Source organism: Choloepus didactylus, chromosome 11 (genome assembly GCF_015220235.1).
Source record: "Choloepus didactylus isolate mChoDid1 chromosome 11, mChoDid1.pri, whole genome shotgun sequence".
Taxonomy (NCBI): Eukaryota; Metazoa; Chordata; class Mammalia; order Pilosa; family Megalonychidae; genus Choloepus; species Choloepus didactylus.
In genome coordinates, this window is record NC_051317.1 from 3,942,815 (window position 1) to 3,962,804 (window position 19,990).

Here is a 19,990-nt window from a genome sequence, read left to right on the forward strand (position 1 = left end):
AAATTGGGAAGGGATTTTGGGAACTATTGTACCAGGTTATACTGCCTGAACCATGAGGAGAGAGGTTGTTTCCCAGAGGAACCCTTTTCTTGACTGCCCTGGTGTTCGGGGATCTCAACCCTGGACCAAGGGAGCTCTCACTCACCAGCTGTCTTCCAGGGTCTGCATGCTGCTCCTTCCCTCCTGCCTCTTCTCCAGCTCCACTGCTGTCTGTTCCAATAGAGCAGACACAGCATCCTGCAGAGACAATGGCTGTGGGTTCACCTGGTACACATGGACCTTGCACTACCTGGCAGGAATCACAGCTTCTCAGAGCTGTGACTCTCCCAGTGAACTGAGGGTGGAACAGAAGACCAGAGTCGTTAAGTGTCTTGTCCTAGGTCACTTATAAATTAGAAATACAGTCCTTAGTTCTACAAACTGGCATTTCTCCAGAGAATAACCCCTGTATGTGTAGACCTACTCAGCTGAGTTTCAGCAAAAATTAAGTTGAAACAGAATTAGAGGTCTCTGGCTATAAGGAGATCTTAGTGTAGTCAGGGTGACCAATACACAAGCCATCAATAACAAAACAATGTGAGAAGGACTATGAGAAAGAGGTAAATACTGGGTATAGAAACAGAGGAGCAATAGCAAAACCAGCTTGTGGATTGCATTTAAGAAAGAATTCCTGGAGGAAGAACATCTGTACTGCAAGGTGCTTGCAGTGGGGAAGTCTGTATGACATGAGGACATTATTAAACCTCTCCAAGACTGAGTTTCCTCAGATAACTTCTACACAGGGTTGTTATAAAGATTAATTGAGAATATACGTAAAAGGGATCAAGAAGAGCACCTGGCACTTAATTGGCCCTTAGTAAATGGCAGCTAAGAGTAGAGCAAAGACCAGTTCCTGTGGTTTTCTAAGCACATGGTACTCTTGCAATTATCCATGGGAGTGTAGGCCAGAACCTAGATAATTCCTGAAATTTTCTTTTGGGGAAGGAAAGAGGGAAGTAAAATAAACTGAAAGCCTGTAATATTCTAGACATGGCACCAGATAGATAACTGTGTAGCATTTTATCTAATCTTTAAAACCATTCTGATAATTAGGGATTATTATTATTATATCCTCTAGGAATAGGAATGAGGAAAGTTAGGTCCCTAGGGTTGATGTTACTTACCTAAGGCCATGTGCTAGAAAATAGAGGAGTCTTTTGTTATGAGCTTTGTCAGCTTTGACTGCTTGTGGTCTCCTTTTTGGAGTGAAAGAGACCTAAGTTTGAGACCTAGCTTTGTTGTTTATTAGATGTATGCGTTCAAGTAATTTGGTTAAACTTTCTGAGTCTCAGTAAACTGTACATAATAAAAAGGACAGTGCCTAACACAAAAGGAAGTCCAGAAAAAGATGATGATTAAGAAGAAACAGAAGAAAGGAGGAGGAGGAAAAGGGGAGGAAGAGAAAAAATAATAGACTTAATTTTTACCTTCGTCTTTTACCTTTATCAGCACCCATATGATCAAACCCATTCCCTCCACTAAAATTCTGGGCAGTGAATGTCCAAAGTTACCAAGAACTGAAAAAGGGAAGAAGTACTACAGAGAATTACAGAGACAACCTGAATCCAAACGCTCTCCAATTGGCTTTTCAGTGTGGTCATGATCCAGGCATTAGGACCCCCACGTGTTCTGATACTGTAAATTCAAAGGTGACTTCACTGCTCAGCTGAGATATGGCCAGTCTACTTGGCCAGCAGATGTGGGTTATCCAAGTGCAGGAAACAGTTTAAGGATATTTTAAATAGGCTAAAATGCACAGCACCCCCAATGAAAACAATATGCATATTTTTAAAACCCGAAATAGGTAAAGGTAATATTTTCAAGTAACTCAAAATAATAATGGCAACAACAGTTAACCATTAATCCAGGTAATAAAAAGAGCACTTATCAGGTGCTCTTTACATGTATTTCTTTAGAGCTTCAATAATAACCTTCTAGACTCATATGAGACATGAAAAATGGAATGGAGGCTCAGGGAGGTGAAATGATTGACCCTGTCACCCAACTAATAAACTCATGGGCTAAGGCCTGGTCCTTCCCTGCTGCCTCCTTTATAAGGCCTCTACTTTGTACCTTGCACAGTGGCTCTCAATACAGGTTAATTTTCTACCTTCCACAGGCTGCTCTTTCCTTCTCCATTTCATTTAAAAAAATGAATTAAGGTTTTCACCAGGCAGGGTATATTAAGTATAAAGCCCAAACCTATTAAGCAAAGTACAGAAAGGGAAGGCATAAATGCAGAAGGGAGCAAAGTGCATATGGGGCGCTACTTGTCCTTTAGCAGAGACCTCCTGTCCTCTTTTTTCCCTGTCTCCTCCCCTCTACTGCTCTTTAATACATGATCACCACCTCTGAGGCCCAACCATCTCCCATTCTGGGAGAAGCTTTGCCTGCTGTTCCATCCATCCAGGGGCTGGGTGTGTAGGAAGATCGTGCAGACCTGCATCCCAGCTTACCGTGCTTTCAGGCTCTGGGGTGGGGCCACTGGCTTCCACTGGCTTGGGTTCCCTGCTCTGTTTCTTCAAGTATTTGTAGCTCAGGAGATTGTACCAGCGGGTCGACCTCTCCCCAGTCCGGCAGACCTCAGCCAAGCTGATCTGGGCGCCCCCCTGTTGAGGATGGGAAAAGGAAGAGTATCAGCAGGGAAAGATAAGATGTTTGGAGGAAGTGGCTCCTGGGGATGAATGAAAAACACCACTCTAGGGGGGATGAAAGGTTCCTGGGAGAAAGAAAGGGCTGGTTACTGACCATCACCAACAACTTGCTCATTCTCTCACTTGCTTATTTGTTCACTGGTTTACTCATTCATCAAATCTTTATTGAATACCTATCCTGTGTTAATCATATTGAGCACTAGGTTCTGTGCTAGGTACTGGGGATAAGTGATAAAGAGGACATGGTCCCTCCTTCTTGGAGCTGACAATCTCCCAAGGAAATCATTGCAAGTGAGATGAAAAACTGCTCAACCTCATTCATAATAAGAGAAATAAAAACCACACTGATACATCATTTCTATACTACATTTTCAAATTTCCGAAAATTTAACAACATACTCTTTTGGTAAGGCAGTGGAGAATGTCTCTTTATCTTGCAAAAGGGCAGAAACCCTATGGGAGGAATTTGGCAATATCTAGCAAAATTACGAATGCATTGTACCCTTTGATCCAGGAATCCTACTTGTAGGTGTCTATCCCACAGGTACACAAACATAGTACAAAATGACCCATGAACAAGATTATTCCTTCTGACTCTCTTTGTAATAGCAAAGGACCTAAAAAACCTCAAAGATCTAGCATTGTATTCCATACAATGTAATATTATTTAGCTATACAAAAGAATAAGGAAGAGCTCCATGTCCTGATATGGAGAGATGTCCAAGATATATTGTTAATAAGGGAAAAAACAGTATGAGGCAGAGCAGAATATATGTAGTATACTATTTCTTGGACAAGGAATGGAGGTAGGGACAAGACTATATATGTGTATGTATGGGTTTATACACATATTTATACCAAGAAATATTGGAAAGACAGTGAAGAAACTAATCAAAGTCTTATCTATATAGGGAAGGTGTTGGAATCGGGGAGGAGAGGACAGCAGGGGAGCAGGAACTCTCTTCAGTAAACCTGTCTATACAGTTTTCCTTGAATCATGCACATGCAACCCTTAAGATGGAAACAAATGGGAACAAAGTAACCAACTGAATATATTCTCAAAGAGAAAGGATTTATTGCAAGAGATTTAATATTTTTATTTTTACTGTACTTTTTTAGTGGAAATAACCATGAAATAATTTTTACGTTTCCTCAGAGGTTTATTGTTTTGCTATGTCCTTGAAGAGCCATGATCAGGTTTGGTGTTTCACTCCTTTACTTTCCCCAAACACCAGTTGGCTGTGTCAGTGGGTGGGAGAAATACAAACAGCCAGATTGCCAGGTGGGCTGACAGCTGGGCAAAGGCTCAGGACGGCACCCATGAGGGAGAAGAGCACCCTTCCATCCTCCGGGGATCCTTTCTTCTGGTTTTTCTTTCTATCAGGATGAACCGGAGCAGGGCATAGACTGTGCTAAGTCTGGGCAGCTAAAGGTAATTTCTGGGAGAACAGAGGTGGGCAGGTGGAGGAAACATGGCTCTGCCACTTCACTTGTTCAGCACCAGGTTCCTCACCTGGAGGATGGGGGAAATAACTCTTCCTGGCTGTTTTGAGGACTATAGTCAATTCCAGTATTAAAGTGCCTGGCACATTTTAGGCACCTGGAATAAATGTAAAATATACATAAATATGTGTTTATTATTAATTTATTCATTCAGTAAATATTCCTGGAGCTCCTCTCAGATACTGGAGCTACAGAAACATTTAAGACATGATTTTGCCCCCAAGGACTCACAGTTCCCTGGGGGAAGATAAACAAATACATTGGAAATGGCAGGTTATGTTTGAAGTGCAAAGGGGAGGGGACATGATCACAGCTTTGAGGGGTGACACCTCCACCAGATTAGTATTAATTCCAACAACATACACTGTCTTTTTGGGGCTGGCTGCTGCATGTGAATATCATCTACAAAAGGGGATGCACTTTGAGGGCATTTATGTATTCATTCATTCATTCATTCATTTATTCAACAAACATAAATTTCCTGAGTACCCTCTATGTGCCAGGCAGTGTGGTGCTGGTGGGGATATGACAGGGGTTAAGGCAGATATAAAATCCTGCCCCCATGAACTTACATTAGAGGCTGGAGGAATCAGAAAAGCAAATCAGTAAGCCAACTATACTTTGTGTTTCATTGACTCTAAGAAGCCATCAATTATAAAGTTTACTATTTTTAGCACCCCTAAGAAAGAAGTAGCCAGTTAAACTATGACCTGCCATCTAGTGTAAATTGCATCATGATTTCAGAGATGATAAAATGTTAGCCCTAAAATCTGTAAGATACAGTGGAATGTAGGATGATGAAAAGTGATATAGAGAAACATAACACAGGGAAAGGGGATAGGTGGGGGGAAGGGAGTGCGGAGGGGATCTGGTTTTCAATAAGGGAGAGGAAAAACCTCACAGAGAAGGTGACATTTGGGTCAAGCCCAGAATAAGGTGAAGGAGTGCACGTTTGCCCATTCATATGTAGGAGGAGGGGACTCTGGTCAAAGAGACAGCAAGTGCAAAGGCCTTGAGTAGGGAGCAAGCCTGGGGTGTTCAAGGAACGCAAGGAGGCTGGAGGAAGAGTTTTGGAGATGAAATCCAAGAGATAACAAGAGGCCAGTTCTTGTAGGGTCTAGGAGCCCAAAGGACTGAGGACGGACTCTAGATGATATCAAGCCACTATAAAGTTTCAATCAGAGGAGTGGCAAGCACTGATTTATGTCTTAATAAAGGATCCCTTTAGCTGATGTGCTGAAAAGAGATGAAGGGAGGCAGGGAGACCAATTAGGAAATTATTGCAGTAATCCAGGTAAGAGGTGATAGTGGATTGGGTCAGTGGAAGTGGTGAAAAGTGACTGGAGTCTGCGTATCTTTGGAAGAAATGGATATGGCATGTGAGAGAAGGAGCAATGAAGAACAGGGTTGTTGTCTGCTGAGAAAGTAACGACCAGAAGGAAAATCAGAGACAGGCTAGTTTGAGATGCCTAGTAGATATGGAAGAGGAGATGTCAAATAGGCAGCTAGGTACATGAGTCTATGAGATTGGCTGAGGGGGTGAAAGCAACTAGAAAAGGGAGAGGACTAAGGACTGAAGTCAAGGCAATGAGGAAGAGTCAGCAGAGCAGAGAGATACCAGTGATGTGGTAAGAAAGCTAGGAGAGCAAGGTGACCAGGAAGCCAAGTAAGGACAGAGGGTGTCAAGGAAGATGGAGTAAGCAACTGTGCCAAAGGCAGTTGGCAGGTCAAGAAAGATGGGGACGGAGAACTGACCACTGTATTTAGCAATAAGAAGTATCTCTGAGGACCCTGATGAGCACATTTTCAGTGGAGTGATGGGGACAAAAGCCCACTTGGAATGCGGTGCAGAGAGCATGTGAACACCTCTATCAGGTTTTGTTACAAGGAAAAGGAAAGAAACAATGGAGCAGCTGGAGGTGAAAATGAAGTGGAGAAATAACAGCATGTTGGCACATTGATGGGCCAAATCCAGTCAAGGGAGTGGAGTAGGAAATTGCAGATAGACAAAAGGACAGGAGCATAACAATTGGAGTGGTAAGGATGGAGGGGCCGGCCTTAGTTTAAAGCATGGAGGGCCCATCCTTAGCAACAGGGGGACAGTGTTTGTGGGAACTTGCTTCTGGTTCCATCTATTCTCTCCCTGAGAGAGAAGCAATGCCACCCATGGAAACTAATTACGGGGGAAGAATTGCTAGCAGTTTGATGAGAGGAGACGATGTGAATTAGTCATTTTGCCAAGTGGAAAAGGCAGTGGTCTAGGGAAACAGGGTCTAATCACTGGGCAGCATTTGAGGTTAAATAACCATGATTTTCCAATGAGACAATATAGGGCAGTCGTGTGTGTGTCCTCCCCAGATGCATGGGTAGAGAGGAGGTAGAGAATTCACTTGGACTGGGTGGTAGTTTTGCTGGTGAGAAAAGGGGCAAGGGAGCTGTTATGATGATGAACTATGGAATATAAGTTGGGCCTGGGAAGTGACTTGCCTTAGTGGAATGTGAAATGGACGGTGTGAGCTTAGCAGCTGGGTAGTAGGCAACAAGGCCTGGCTGGAAAGCCAGTGCCCCTTGTTACGCTGTGCTCAAAATAGTCTGGTAGGACTATTGCCTGTGATATTGGGGAAGTTCGTCTACATATTCCCCCACACCCCATAACCCAGGTCTGAGGACATGAGAGAGCTCACAGTAACCCCTGTGAGCTAGGATAGTGCAGTGGCTGCATGAAAGGAAGCTGGAATCACTGTCCAAATCCAGGCTTCTCCGCTTACCAGCTGGACGGCCTGGGCAAATCACTTAGCTTGTCTGGGCTTTGACCCCTAAGATGGAGGTAACACTCGTCTTGCTTTCTTAAGCTGCCACAAGGATTAAATGAGATATTGCAAAGCTCTGAGCCCAGTACTGGACACATAAAGATGGCTCATGGGTACTACTGGTATTGCCCAGCTGACTAAAGGTTTAAAATAGAAAAGGGGCTCCACAAGCCCAGCAGTGCAAGGGACCCTCTGCGTGGGATCAAACAAGCCCTTTCTCCTCCTGTCTCACTTCCTCTCCTCCTCCAGCCACTAAAACATGACTGGCTGACACTCCACATCCCCACAGGATTTGGGAGAGTAGGCTTCCCATTGGCCACAGATGGAGACAAGCCACAGTGAGATGCGTGCTTTGGCTGCTGCCATGGCAACCAGCAATGGCCAGACTTCAATTAGGAAGGAAGCATAAAAGGCATCCAATTAGGAGAAGAAAATAGGATTGCCTCTCTTCTCATTTAGGAATCCCCAGGGCTGAGGAAATGCTTCACGGAGGAGCTGGGGTTTAGAGAAGTTGCTGGCCAGACCCTTCAAGTCACCCTGTCACCTGGGTGTGCACTGAGACCCCTGTGGGCCCCCAAAGAGTGTTCTAGCAAAGAGAAAACATGGAGGGCTTTAAGTGATATGACTGGCTTCGGTTCTTACACTGCTTCCACCGCTTTCTAATGTGTGATCCTGGGAAAGTTCTTTCACCTTTCTGTGCCTCGTTTTCTTCATGGGTATAATAGGACCTACTTGATAAAACTGCAGTGAGGAGCCTTAGAGATAATACATGGAAGGAGCTAGGCTCAATTCTGGCACATAAATTGCATCCAGTCATTGCTTGCTATTGCATTATTCTTGAAAACACCACCACCACAAATGGCAATGATGCTGTCATGTACTCCAGTTAAAGAGGAAAGGGATGGGCATGGAGATCCATTGAGCATTAGTGTGTGCACACTTTGTTGCTTTGCCTTCTTGCTGCTCAAAGTGTGTCTGTGGATCAACACTGTTGGTACCACGTGGTTCTTGTTAAAAACACAGAACATCAGGCTCCTCTCCACTGAATCAGAATCTGCATGTTAACAAGAGCTCCAGGTGACTCGTGGGCCTGGTAAAATTTGAGAAGTATTGCTTTAATATCTCATTAATCCTCACAGCCACCTATGAGACAGATAGTATTTGCCTCATTTTACAGATAAGGACACAGACTAAGAATGGAAGAGCACTGCGTAAGGAGACACAGGCAGGAAGGGTAAGGCTGTGGCTCAGCTGCAATCCCGACATTCCAAGGGATGTGGTCCCATGATCCTATGTTAGAGAAGGGTTTTATAGCACAAGCAGATTCAGGTCAGAGTGGGAAGCAAGGAGATTCCCTACTGGAGGAAGAGGCCCATGGTTCATACCAGGAGAAAGGAGACTGGCCTGCTGAGAAGGGAGGGGGTGCCATGCTCCCAACTTCTTGAGATGGGGGCAGGGAGAAGGATCAGAGGGTGGACACTGCCCCTGATTCCCTCCATTGTACATCTCCCACATTGTCCTCTGTCACCTTAGCCCATCCATTTCCAACACAGCAACTTGTCACAATGAATCATTTAACTCTATTTGTTTATGTGTTAGCTATTGAAGTTCGGCTCCTTCCCTTTTTGGTTCCCCACTGTATCCTTGGCACCCAATATGGGGTGGGCATAATAGGCACCCAGGAAAGATCGGTAAGTGGCCAGAGCTACATTCTAGGTATTATATACAGGTTTCCTCTGCCCACAATTGAGTTATCTTTAAAATACTCATCACTGACATCTAAATGGCATAAGGGTTGACAAAGTCCTCCACTTTTTAAAAACTCATCTGCACATCACAACACCTGAGTTAGCTATCAATCCCCATTTTCCAGATGAGAAAGCTGAGCCACGTCTGCCACAGCCTTCGTGGGTGGAAGGGCAGGATGTACACTTGGCTTTGCCTGACACTAAGGGTGTGATTATCTCAGGACACAATGGTACCCAGGGCTCCTTCCTCTCCAATCCTAACTCCTGCCACTGGAGTAAGAAGGGATTTGGGGCAGCTCTCTTTCAGGGAGGGGACTTGCAATGACACCATTCAATGAGACTCTACTACATGTCAGACAAGAGAGTAGGTGCTTCACATGCACTATCTCACTTGGTCCTTGTAACAACTCTTCTAGTGGGCCTGAGGTAGGTATTATCATTCTCATTTTGTGGAAGAGAAAACCAAGGATAATGAAGCAAGGTAACTTGCTCAAGGTCACCCAGCTATATAGTAGGTGGTAAAAGTGGGATTCCAATCCCTGTCTATTCTCATTATTCTGTGCTAGCGTTGAATTTCTAATGCTGTATAGTAAAGCTGTGGTTTGTGGCCATCATCTTCTAGGTTCTGGCAGTTGAAAAAGCACTTTCAGGCCTATTATTCTTCCTTCTGGGCAAGAGAATCTCCCCACCCACCAGCCCCAGTAAGTCTGAGAACAGTCACAGACTCACAGTGGAAAGAGTCTCTCCTTAGAAGTCAAGAAGAGCTTCACGGACACTAAAACCTGGGTCTCTTTCACGCTTTCTCACTGAAGCTCAGGATGGACCAATCTCCAGAAGGATGGATGGACACACCAACACAGACAGACAGACAGAGTATTCACCAGGCACTCCTCCAGATGGCTCCTGTCGGTGGTACAGACGTCGACTCTTAAGGTCTTCTGGTGAAGGGCTAGGTAGGACATGGACACCCAGAACACCTCGTTGAACACGAGGGTGTCCAAGGCTTCCAGGGGCCGGGTCCGGAACAGGCAGGTGGTGCTTTCAGAGCAAGGAAGGATAGCCACGCGAATGTTCCTAGAGGGAGGCAGACACACAGGAGCTTGAGTCAACCTGGGTCTGGGACTGATGCGCTGGGCTAAACAGCTACTGAAAATCTCCAAGAAAACAACAGTGGACAAGAGTTCATAGTGTTTCTCAAGTCCTTCTGTAGGGATGCAGAGTGGGCCCCTAAGGAAAACACAGTGCTCTTCTTTCCCCTAAGTCCTCCAAATCCTTTCAATCTCAAAGCACATGAATCTCAAAGCACATGGAGCCTGGGGCCAATGACATGCAAACTTCTGTGTGCAGAAGGATGTCCAAAGCAGCATGTTAACAATGAGTAATCTATTCTGTGTAGACCCCTCCTACATTGCTATTAGGAGTGCAGAATGCTACCGCCTCTAAGGAGGGGTACTGGACAGTTCTAATAAAATTGCAGATGCAGTTACCCTTTGACCCAGGCATCTCACTTCTAAGCACTATCCCACAGATATCCCTGTGCAAGTGACACTCGAAGAGATGGAGAAGTTTACTCATTCTGGCCCCGTTTGTAAGCGCAAAAGACTAAAAACAACTTGTGTCCATCATTGTCTTCCTTCTGCCTGCCTGCATTTCTCTCTTCTTTGCTTCCTCCCACATGTTGCAAACTCAGAGACTGGCTGAGTATAGACCAGAGAATATAAGCTCTTGTTGCTGCCCCCAAACCTTATGGTCTAGTTTCAGGTGAAAACATATAGGCAGATGATGCAATAAAACATTAAATTGGCCTACAATGGGAAGGGCCAACCTGCAGACAGAGAGGGTGTCTGCTGTACTAGCAACCTCAAGGAAATCCCCACTCACTACCTTTCCAAGAGAAGCACAGTGACTGGAATCAACTTTTGAGAGCGACAGATCTGCCTCTTTCTGCACAGAACACTTGAGCTTAGAGCAGACAAAAGAAGACCATTCTTCCTGAGGCTTAAAGTCCACAAGGGCAGAGTCCATGAAGGCTTTGCTCACCACCTCACTCCTGGTGCTGGAACGTGGTAGGAAGGAATCGAAACTGTCTAGAGGGCTTCTCTCTACAGCTGGCATGTTAGCTTTGTGCCCGTATTCATTTGAACAATTCTGATCTTTTGCATCACGGTAACACGCACTTAAATACCCAGTGTGGGGCTACAGGGCTTGTTGTCAGAGCAGGACAGAGTGAGAGAGGGTTCCCCAGCAAGGACAGGCAGAGGGTGAGGGGATAATATGCAGCCCACTCCACCACAGACTCACACTTTTTGGTCTTGTTGCAGCAACAGAGCAGAAAGGTTACTCAGCTGGATGATTAATATTGCAAATTGCTTATTCTTCTCGTCATACCTAAAACAAAAAGGAACATTTGGAGCACCTATTAGTAACAAAATTTACCTCTTGCTCTCTCTTTTGTAATAATCACAAGCTCTGGCTGTTGGTCGCTCTGGGGGCTGCCAAGCAAGACTGTAGGCCCAAAGCGGTTGGCCACCTGAATTTTTAAGGACGAACCAAAAGTTGGTGTGAAATTTCCTGATATCTAAATGATGGCAGTTCATTCATATTGAAAGAGATATTGAGGTGGTCCCTCATCAAGAGAAAAAAAAGAAAATAAAAACATGTCTAGTGAGTGACCAAAACTGGGCTGTAGCTCCCACAGGCAACTTCCATCCCTGAAACGTGGATGGAACTGGTAGAAGACAAAAACTGCAGCCACAATCAACAGATAGACAACCAGGAGTCTCAGATCTGGTTTTGACCAGACTTGGGGCAAGTCACAAGATCTTTCAAAACCTCACTTTTCTCATCTGTAAAATGGGGAGCTGGGGGGTGGGGAAAGAATCTGCACTCCATTATTAGTAGCCCACAATTGTCAGCAGGTCCTACTGGTTCTGCCATGAAGGTGAATGCTGGTAAATGGCTGGAGGAAGAATGGATACCGCACACAGTGCTCCCCTCCCGTCATCCTCCTTGTCACTTACTTCAGGGCAATCTGAATCCGGGTGGCACCGACTGCCTCTGATTCATCACTGTCAAAAGCAGCCACTTCTGAAGTACCAGGTCTGAAAGGCAACAGGGGAGAGAGAAGTCAGGCTTCCCTGTAGCAGCCCAGGGCCAAGTAATTTTCCAGAAGCAGGGTTCTCTGGGAGGGTGTGGTTGGATTCTCAAGGAGGAAAGTTTGGCTCTCTTGGTGCCCGTTGGGGCCCTGCCTCCTCACTTGCTCAGGACCCCTCTCTTGAAGGGGCTTCCCTTCCTCTCATCCTTGCTCCCCCAGCCACAGGCTTTTTTCATGGCTATCAGAACTAAAACTCTCCTGAATTTGAAGCATCCCCAGCCCCAGGATGAGTGTGCCATTTGCATCTTCAGCACAGCCCCAAATAGGGCTGCCAGGGGGAGGTGGGGTTACTTGGGAATGCCCTCCTGGGGGTCCCTCTCCACACCTGTGGGGGCTGAAGCCCAGGCAATCCCAGGCCTGCCCTCTGCATGTTCAGGGCTCACAGTCAACAGGGACACAGATGGAGCCAGGGCTCAGGGACCCTACCTCTGCATGGAAGCCTCGTACACACCACTGTCCCCAGCCACCGACTCATCAGAAACAGCAGCTGAGACGCAGGCCACTTTCAGGCCATACCTTTGGGCTGGATTCACAGCTGGGAAAGGAAGGATGGAAAGATGGGGTTCAGAAACGAGGATGGTGTCTTTGCAACATATACTTTTTATCCACCCTCAGTCATACAACAGACCCACCAAATTCCAACCTCTCTGAATTCTAAAACAGGATCCTGCCTTGCTTTGAGGTGATAGAGGGGTAGTGTACGATTTTGTGATTAACATCCCCAACTCTGAAGTTAAACTGCTGAAGTTCAAATTCAGCTCCATTGTGTACCACTTTATGACCTGGGAAACGGATTCAACCTCTTTAAGCTTCAGATTTCTGATCTGTAAAATGGGGATAATACTACTTATCTTACAGGGTTGTGGGACTTGATTTATATGTGAGACATAGGTAAAGTCTTAGTATGGAGATTGGTGCAGAGAAAGTGCTTGGCAAAATCCACTACCACTGTCCTTACTGCTTGCTACTCCTCTCTCCATCACTATGGTGATGCTTTCTAGATCCATCCCTACATACCTGGGGCAAAAGAACAGCCCCTGAACCTCCAGAGGTACCAGGGGAAGAAAGGAAAGGATTTAAGCCCCTGCTCTCCCTCCTGGCTATCCTGTTCTATTTCAGCTCCTTTACTCCAGGCCCTTAACTGAGGCCCCTGAAAGTCTAACCAGGAGCTCCTAACTGGGCATTCAGAAAAACACACATTCCTTCCTTCCCCAAATAATAAGCACTGGCAGTGAGCCCCCACTGCCAGGTTCAGAGCTGCAAAGATGAAGACAGTTCCTGTCCTCTGTGTGGTAAGAAGGCCAAATTCAGGCCCCCAACCTCACAGTCAGCACCTCTGAGCATGCGCTGTGAGCCAGGCACTGGACAGACAAAGGACTGAGGGGCTGGCAGCAAGGAGGTGTACAGAGCCCTCAGGGGAGTGGCAGGCTGGCAAAGGGAGGGAGGACAAAGGTGAGCCTAGGAGAAGGCAGGAGTCCAGGACATGGACGCAAAGCAGCTGGCCGCAGGGGAGTGACTTTCCCAGCCTGTGTTCCACGCCTGCTGAGGACCCCGGAGACCTCCCGCCTGAGACCCATGCATCTCCCCGCTCCAACAAAACCACTTAAGGAGATTAATTCGTCTGCTGACTGAACAGCGGCACTAATCGCGTAACCTGCTTAACGTCTGAGCTCAGCCTGGCTTCGCTCACTGGCAGGGAAACTTCTGGAGATTGAATAACGGGAAGGCTATTCTCAGACCCACGAGGCTCTGTTTCTGGCTCACAAGCCCCAAACACACTGTGGAGAAGGGGGAGGGAAGTCATCTTTCAAGACTCGGCTGGGGTCTGAGCGTCCCTGACTCGGCTTAACACTGATAGAGCGTTATGAACGTCACAAGGCCTTCCTGAACCTCATTAGATTTTCTACCGGCACCCCTTCTCTCCAGGGAACAATTTTCTGAAGTTTGCCACCTGCTGTAGTAGGAAGCCTGTTTTTATTTTTGTTGGAGAACACTCAGCAAGCCATAGATTCCCTTCCTGATGAGGGAACACCAGGTCTCTCCCTGGTTCCTCATCTTAGGAAATTGCTGGCACTCATCCAGCAGTGCCTTTAATTAATTTCTCCTTCCTCCTTCTGGCCCTTGTGCACAAACAGATAATTCTGGGCACTGCAGCAAGACTCCTGCCCACTCCTGGAGCCTTAAGGCTAAGCTGGGCCAGGATGCTTCTAGCTGACTCCACAGGGAGCCAAGACCAGGAGGCCTTTGCAGACAGAACCTGGCACAGGTTAGAGTGCGGATCTCGGCCAGGCTGCCTGGTGTCAATCCTGGCTCTGCCACTTCTGAGCTATGGGACTGATCTTGGGTAAGTCATTTAACCTCTCTGTGCCTTGATTTTTTTTTTTTTTTTAAATTTTATTGTAGTAACATATACACAACTCAGAATCTCCCATTTTAACTGCTTTCAAGTGTACAATGCAGGAGTATTAATTACATTCACAATATGGTGCTACCAACCCCAACATCCAATAGCCAATCTGTGCCTCACTTTTTTCAACTGTAGGATAAAAGCACCCACCTCACAGGGTTGTTCTGAGGCTTAAATGAGTTAATATGTGTAATGCTACATGCATTTTGTACACATATATGGAATAAATCATAGCTGCTGCTGTTGTTCTCATAGGTGGCAGGAAGGCCAAGGAGCTTCAGGTGAGCTCACCTGGCACTCAGTCCTGACCTGCTCTCCCCAGGGCCAGATGGGCTAGGAGGGGTTTGCAAGTATGCAGAGAATCTCAGGAATGAACGCACTGAGCGGCCTGGCATCCCAGAAGGGATTGGGTTCTTGAGTCAGAAAGACCCAGGTTCTAATCCTTGCTTCCCCCCTTGCTGGCTGGGTGACCTACAGCAAGTGTGTCACCTCCCCAAACCTGTTTCTTCATCTGTGAAATGAGCATAATAGAAGTAACTTATCTCACTTCTAAAGCACCTAGCACATTGCTTAACACATCGTGCACCCCCAATATCTAGTAACTACTATGATTTATTTTTGGAGTGTTTCTAAAGATGGAGAGCTTTCCCCTTAGTCAACCTAGTGGTCAACATCAACATCATTTTCAATTCTGAAGATTTCAACTCAAATCTCAAACACACCAGAATGTTTTTTCACCCCATACAGAATGTGAGTCAGATCATATCATTCTCTTTCTTCAAACACTCACATGGGTCCCAGCTGCAATTAGAAAATCCACACTCCTTAGCCTGGCCCACCAGCTCTTCCATGACTTTGCCTCATTCTGCAGCCTTGTTTGGTGACTCCCTACCTCTAACTCCTGGCATCTAGCCCCTCTTTTAGTCCATTGCTCCTGCCTCAGAGATTTTATTCTTGTTGTTCCCACTGCTGGGAAAACTCTTTTTCCAGCTTTGCACAAGGCTGGCTCCTTCTCAGTGTTCAAGCCTCTCAGCACAAATGGCACCATCCTTCATGAACTGATCTGAACCAGCAGACCCACCCTCAACATAAAAGGCTCTATCCAGCCCCTACTTTATCATCTTCATAGTGCTTTTATTTGTCTGGTGACATGATCATTGTCTGCTCCTCTATTTGGACAAAAGCTTCAGGAGAACAGGGACCTTGTCTCTCTTCAACATTGCATCGTTAGTGTCTAAGCCAGTGCCTGACACGTGGCATATCTGTTGACTGACTGAATGAGTGAACAAATGAATGAATCCATATATCTCCCTTAGCACTGTCATTCAGTTTTAGTAGGTGCTTAATAGTTATCTGTGGAATGAATGAATCCACCTTGGAAAACACTTATTATAGGACCTAGCACCAAGTGAATGAGTAAATAAATGAAGCCACCATGTAAAGACCTTAGCGCAAGGCCTGGCACACAGAAAGTGGTAAAAAAAAATGTTGACCATAATTATCACCAGGGGTCCTCACTCAGGCCTGAGCACAGAGCATCTCTTTCCCTCCTCCTGGTATCCTTCCCTCCAGATGGAGCACTCTCTACCTTGGCCCAACTGTTTGCTGTCCGTTCCCGGATCCTCCAGCTGGTACCTCTCCCCAGGGCCATTGCCGAGGCTCAGTTCACCAAGAGTGGTGCTCAGTTCTGGGTCTTCAAACTCCAGGGGGCTCAGGAAGGCATCTCCAGCAAGGAGGGGGTCGGCGATGAGAGGGGAGCAGGGCGGAGATGGGGAGGAGAGAGAGGAGCGGGGAGACAGGGAAGTCATGGACTTCGGGGTGCCAGACAGAGAACGTAGGGCCTGTAGGCGGCTGCTCCCTTCCACCTTCTGGGTCTTGGCCACCTCGTCCTCGTGGATGGTGGTGATGCAACCAGATGGCCGGAAGCCCGTGGGCCCCTCCAGGAGCAGGAACTCCACCTTGCTCTGTAGCTCTGAGTCCATCTGCTCGAAGGGGTCATAGTAGAGGTCAGTGAAGCTGGCTGAGGTGGAGGAATCCAGACTGGAGGCAGCCAGGGAACCTCGGCTGGATGTGAGGGAGCCGGGACTACTGCCTGAGGATAGGGACTGCATGCTGCTCGAGAGGCTGGGGGGCCAGGAGAGAACAGAGGGCAAAGATACAAGCAGTTAGGCAGGCCTCCTGGAGCCTGAAATGCACCACAGGCACTTGAAATGCATGATCTCATTGCACCCTCACGGCAGGCCCCAGGGTATATAATGCACCCCCATTTCAATGAAGAGGAAGCTGGCTTTCCAAGAAGGCCACATAATCAGAAACCAGCAGAGCTGCAATTTGAACCCAAGTCAGCTGCCCTTAAAAGCCTAGTTTTTCCACTATACCTGTGTTTCCCAAATCTCCATTAGCTACATTCTATTTTCATGATTTTTTTCATATTTGAATACAACCTGAGCTAAAATTTCATTAATATTTCTTAATCTTTTCCGTCAAATCAACTAATTTTCATATTTCAGTGCATTTATTTTAAAAGGGAACTTTCTACCATAAGCATAGTATGAAAAGCAGTATCACTTAAAATAAATAGAAAGCAACCATTAAAAATTAGATGCAAACAAAATGTTGTTATAAAATTCCAGTGATGCACTGTTGCCCACTGAGGCTCGGGCCTGAGGCTTACACTTTCTCATATAAAAGTGGATTGGCAGGTGTTAGAGAGGTAGAAGATATACTAGCATCCGAGTGGGACCTTCTGTGTGGTATCAGGATTGAGGAGGCTGAGGTCTGGAGAAGTGAAGGACCCTGCTCCTGCCGCACCAGTCTAAGCCCAAGTCTGCTGGACTTAACACCTGCTGTGCTTCTAGACGCCCACACTCAAGGCGCAGAAGCAGAGCATGGGCTGGGCCACCCTGGATGCCTGCGTCTGGCCATCCCCAGGGAACACTTACCCCGCTGCCCACCACTCACCTTTTCAGCTGTGAGTGTAGAGTTGCTACCTGCCGCGTGGCTTCTTCTAGTTCCCTCACCAGCTGGTTCCTCTTACTGTTTAACTTTAACCTGAGGGGAAAGAAGGCATGAGGGGGAGGCCCTGAGATAATTCAGCTCTCCACCTGCCCAAAAAAGGAAACAGGCTTGTTCTCTCACATTGTACACACAGACCCAAAGTCACATATGCAAGAACTTTCTAGAAACATTAGTGTTTTGGGAAGATATAGCTTCCACATATAATCCTACAGTAATTGCCGTAAATATCAGGCACTGTGCTAGGGACCATATTACACTGCCTTGATTCATTCTTACAATAAGCTTGCCTGGCTAAAATATTAAATAAACTAAATAATTAAAACACTGTGTTACAAGGTCCATGAGGGAAAAAGTACAGGATAGTAGAAAAAAATCGTTAAGAGGACAGACCTAATTTGGACTGCTGGGCTCACAGCTGGACCACCTTTCCCAGCCTCCCTTGCAGGTGGGTGTGGTGGTGGGGTGTGAGCAGAAGGGCTGTGCATCAGGCTGAAGTAGTTAAGAGAAGTGAGTAGGTCTTCTCCATTGTCCCCTTCCTTTCCTCCTGATTGGAAGGATTCTTGTGGTCTAGAAGGGGATGTGCCTTAAGATGAGAAAAGGCAGGTCCCTGAATGACCAATTGTATGAAAGCTTTCCTGCCAACCAGGATACCTGACTGAACATTATGTGGGCAAGAAATAAACTTGTACTGTATTAAGCCACTGAGATTTTGGAGGTTTGTTTCTTGCAGCATTTGGCTGATGCTGACTAGTAGAGAAATTTAAGCTGATAAGAAAGATGATAAGGAGTTAGCCAGGAAAGGTACCTCCATGCAGGGAGTTTCATTTGAAGACTATCATGGCTCCTGTAAAGAGAATGAACAGGAGGCAGGGAGGAGAGCGAGGGTGGCTGCAATGGTGCGACTGTTTCGACCGAGATGATGCTGAAGAGACAGAGAAAAGCAGATGGGCTGGATATGGGGGTGAGGTAAAGGGAGTGAAGGAGAAAGAACATCTGAATGCATGGAAATGGCATTTACTGAGCTGGGAAGTCTAGTGGGGGAGCAGGCCGGGAGAAGAGCAGAGGCTCCTTATGTTAAGTGGATTTGAATGTTGAACAGGTGGACGCTTGTAACGATGGGGTTCACCATCACCTGGATGAGATTACCACATTAGGGCAAAATATAGCATGAAAAGAAAAGGGACAGCCCAGGACCAAGCTCTAAGTCTAGACTACATTCAAAGGTTGAATGGACTAGTAATAATCAGCAAAGAAACCTAAGAGAATGAAGACTGAAGATTCTGGAGAAGAGTTAGGTGATTGTGATGGAGGGTAATGGAGCTTGAGAGCAAAGATGTGCACCCAGACATGTCTGATACTAAAGCCCAATTCAGTAACTACCTCCCTTGAGGTAAATTCCTTATGTTTGGAAGAAAACTCAGGCCCACCTTTTAGACCTCTCTCTTAAAATCCCCCATGGAGGGCAACTTGGTTGTCTACAGGGAATGTTTTGGCCCCTGGCATGGCTCCCTCTGACCACTCCAAGGTCCCAGGATCTGATAGGGAAAGCGCCCCATCATGCAAGCCGGAGCCTGCATCAACTCATGACTTGGGCTGCTCTTCTGTGCTCACCATTTAGTGGTTCTCAATGTGTGGTCTTCTGACCACTAGCATCAGAAGGGGGAAGTGCTCACTAAAAGGCACATTCCTGGGTCCTACACAATGTCTGGGAGGTGAGGCCCAAGAATCTGCATTTTTGCTAAGTATCCTAGGCAATTTCTAGGCACACTGAAGGTTTTGAGCTGCTGCAGTGACTGGGGATTGCAAGAAGACAGGGGCTGTGTCCTTCTTACCCAGCACCAAGCACGGTGCCTGCCACGTGGACATGTTCAATAATTATTTGCTGAATGGATGACTTTCTCTCAGTTGACGTTGGCCAAGTACACTCGCTCTGCTGAAAGATCTGGACATTAAATGTTCTACGGACAGATGTATTCCACTGTCAGCCCCCATCCCCTATGCTGTCTTGCCTAAGAGGGGCTTTCTGACATGTTGCTCCCTTGGATTGGAAAGCATACCCTAGGGCGCAGCCAACCCAGCCTGGGGCCTGGGAGAAAGAGTTAGTTCCATGGAAACACCAAACCACACTATCCCTCCACCAACATGACCAGGCCTCCAGGACAGGCCTTGCAATGAAGACCAGAGCTTATTCTAGACAACTGAAAAGTGGTGAGGGGCAGGAGGGGCCTGTTGCTGGGTAACTGCACCTGCAAAATTACAAAGAGAACAGGAGCACTGGGCAGCATGCTGTGGCATGGTTCTTGGCCAGCTCCATCCCTGGCACTTCCTACAAAGTCCTTCCTGGGCTGGCAGGGGCTGGCAGCAGGCCTGGCAGATGGAGTCCTTGATGAAGAAAATCCTTGACTCTTGACTGGACAAGGTGTGGAATCTCTTTGCCCTCCCTAAGAGCATGCTGCAAGGGTGTGAGGTCTGGGGTCTAAGAGGAGCTAGGTTTTGCCATCTCTACCTTCATTTTCCTCTTCTCTTTGGGAGAAAAGCCACAGAGATTAGTCCTGAGAGTAAATGTAGGTGTTCATCGGAGCCCCCACAGGCTGTAAGGGGACTGGGAGTCTGGCTGCCTCAACTTTCTGAGCATGGGGATGTAGCCCCAGCAGCGG

The 19,990-nt window shown here is 46.6% G+C and overlaps 1 protein-coding gene across 2 annotated transcripts in view; it reads right to left on the reverse strand.

The window, feature by feature from the left end:
* Positions 1-19,990, reverse strand: part of WWC1 (WW and C2 domain containing 1) — a 164,137-nt gene that overhangs the window by 19,358 nt on the left and 124,789 nt on the right. For both annotated transcript variants that reach the window (XM_037799533.1, XM_037799534.1), the window contains 8 exons: positions 17,277-17,366; positions 15,904-16,439; positions 12,335-12,443; positions 11,775-11,855; positions 11,056-11,142; positions 9,636-9,828; positions 2,496-2,648; positions 146-237 (listed from right to left, as the gene is read on the reverse strand). In XM_037799533.1, the coding sequence (XP_037655461.1) occupies positions 146-237; positions 2,496-2,648; positions 9,636-9,828; positions 11,056-11,142; positions 11,775-11,855; positions 12,335-12,443; positions 15,904-16,439; positions 17,277-17,366 (1,341 nt within the window). The remainder of the gene's footprint in view (positions 1-145; positions 238-2,495; positions 2,649-9,635; positions 9,829-11,055; positions 11,143-11,774; positions 11,856-12,334; positions 12,444-15,903; positions 16,440-17,276; positions 17,367-19,990) is intronic.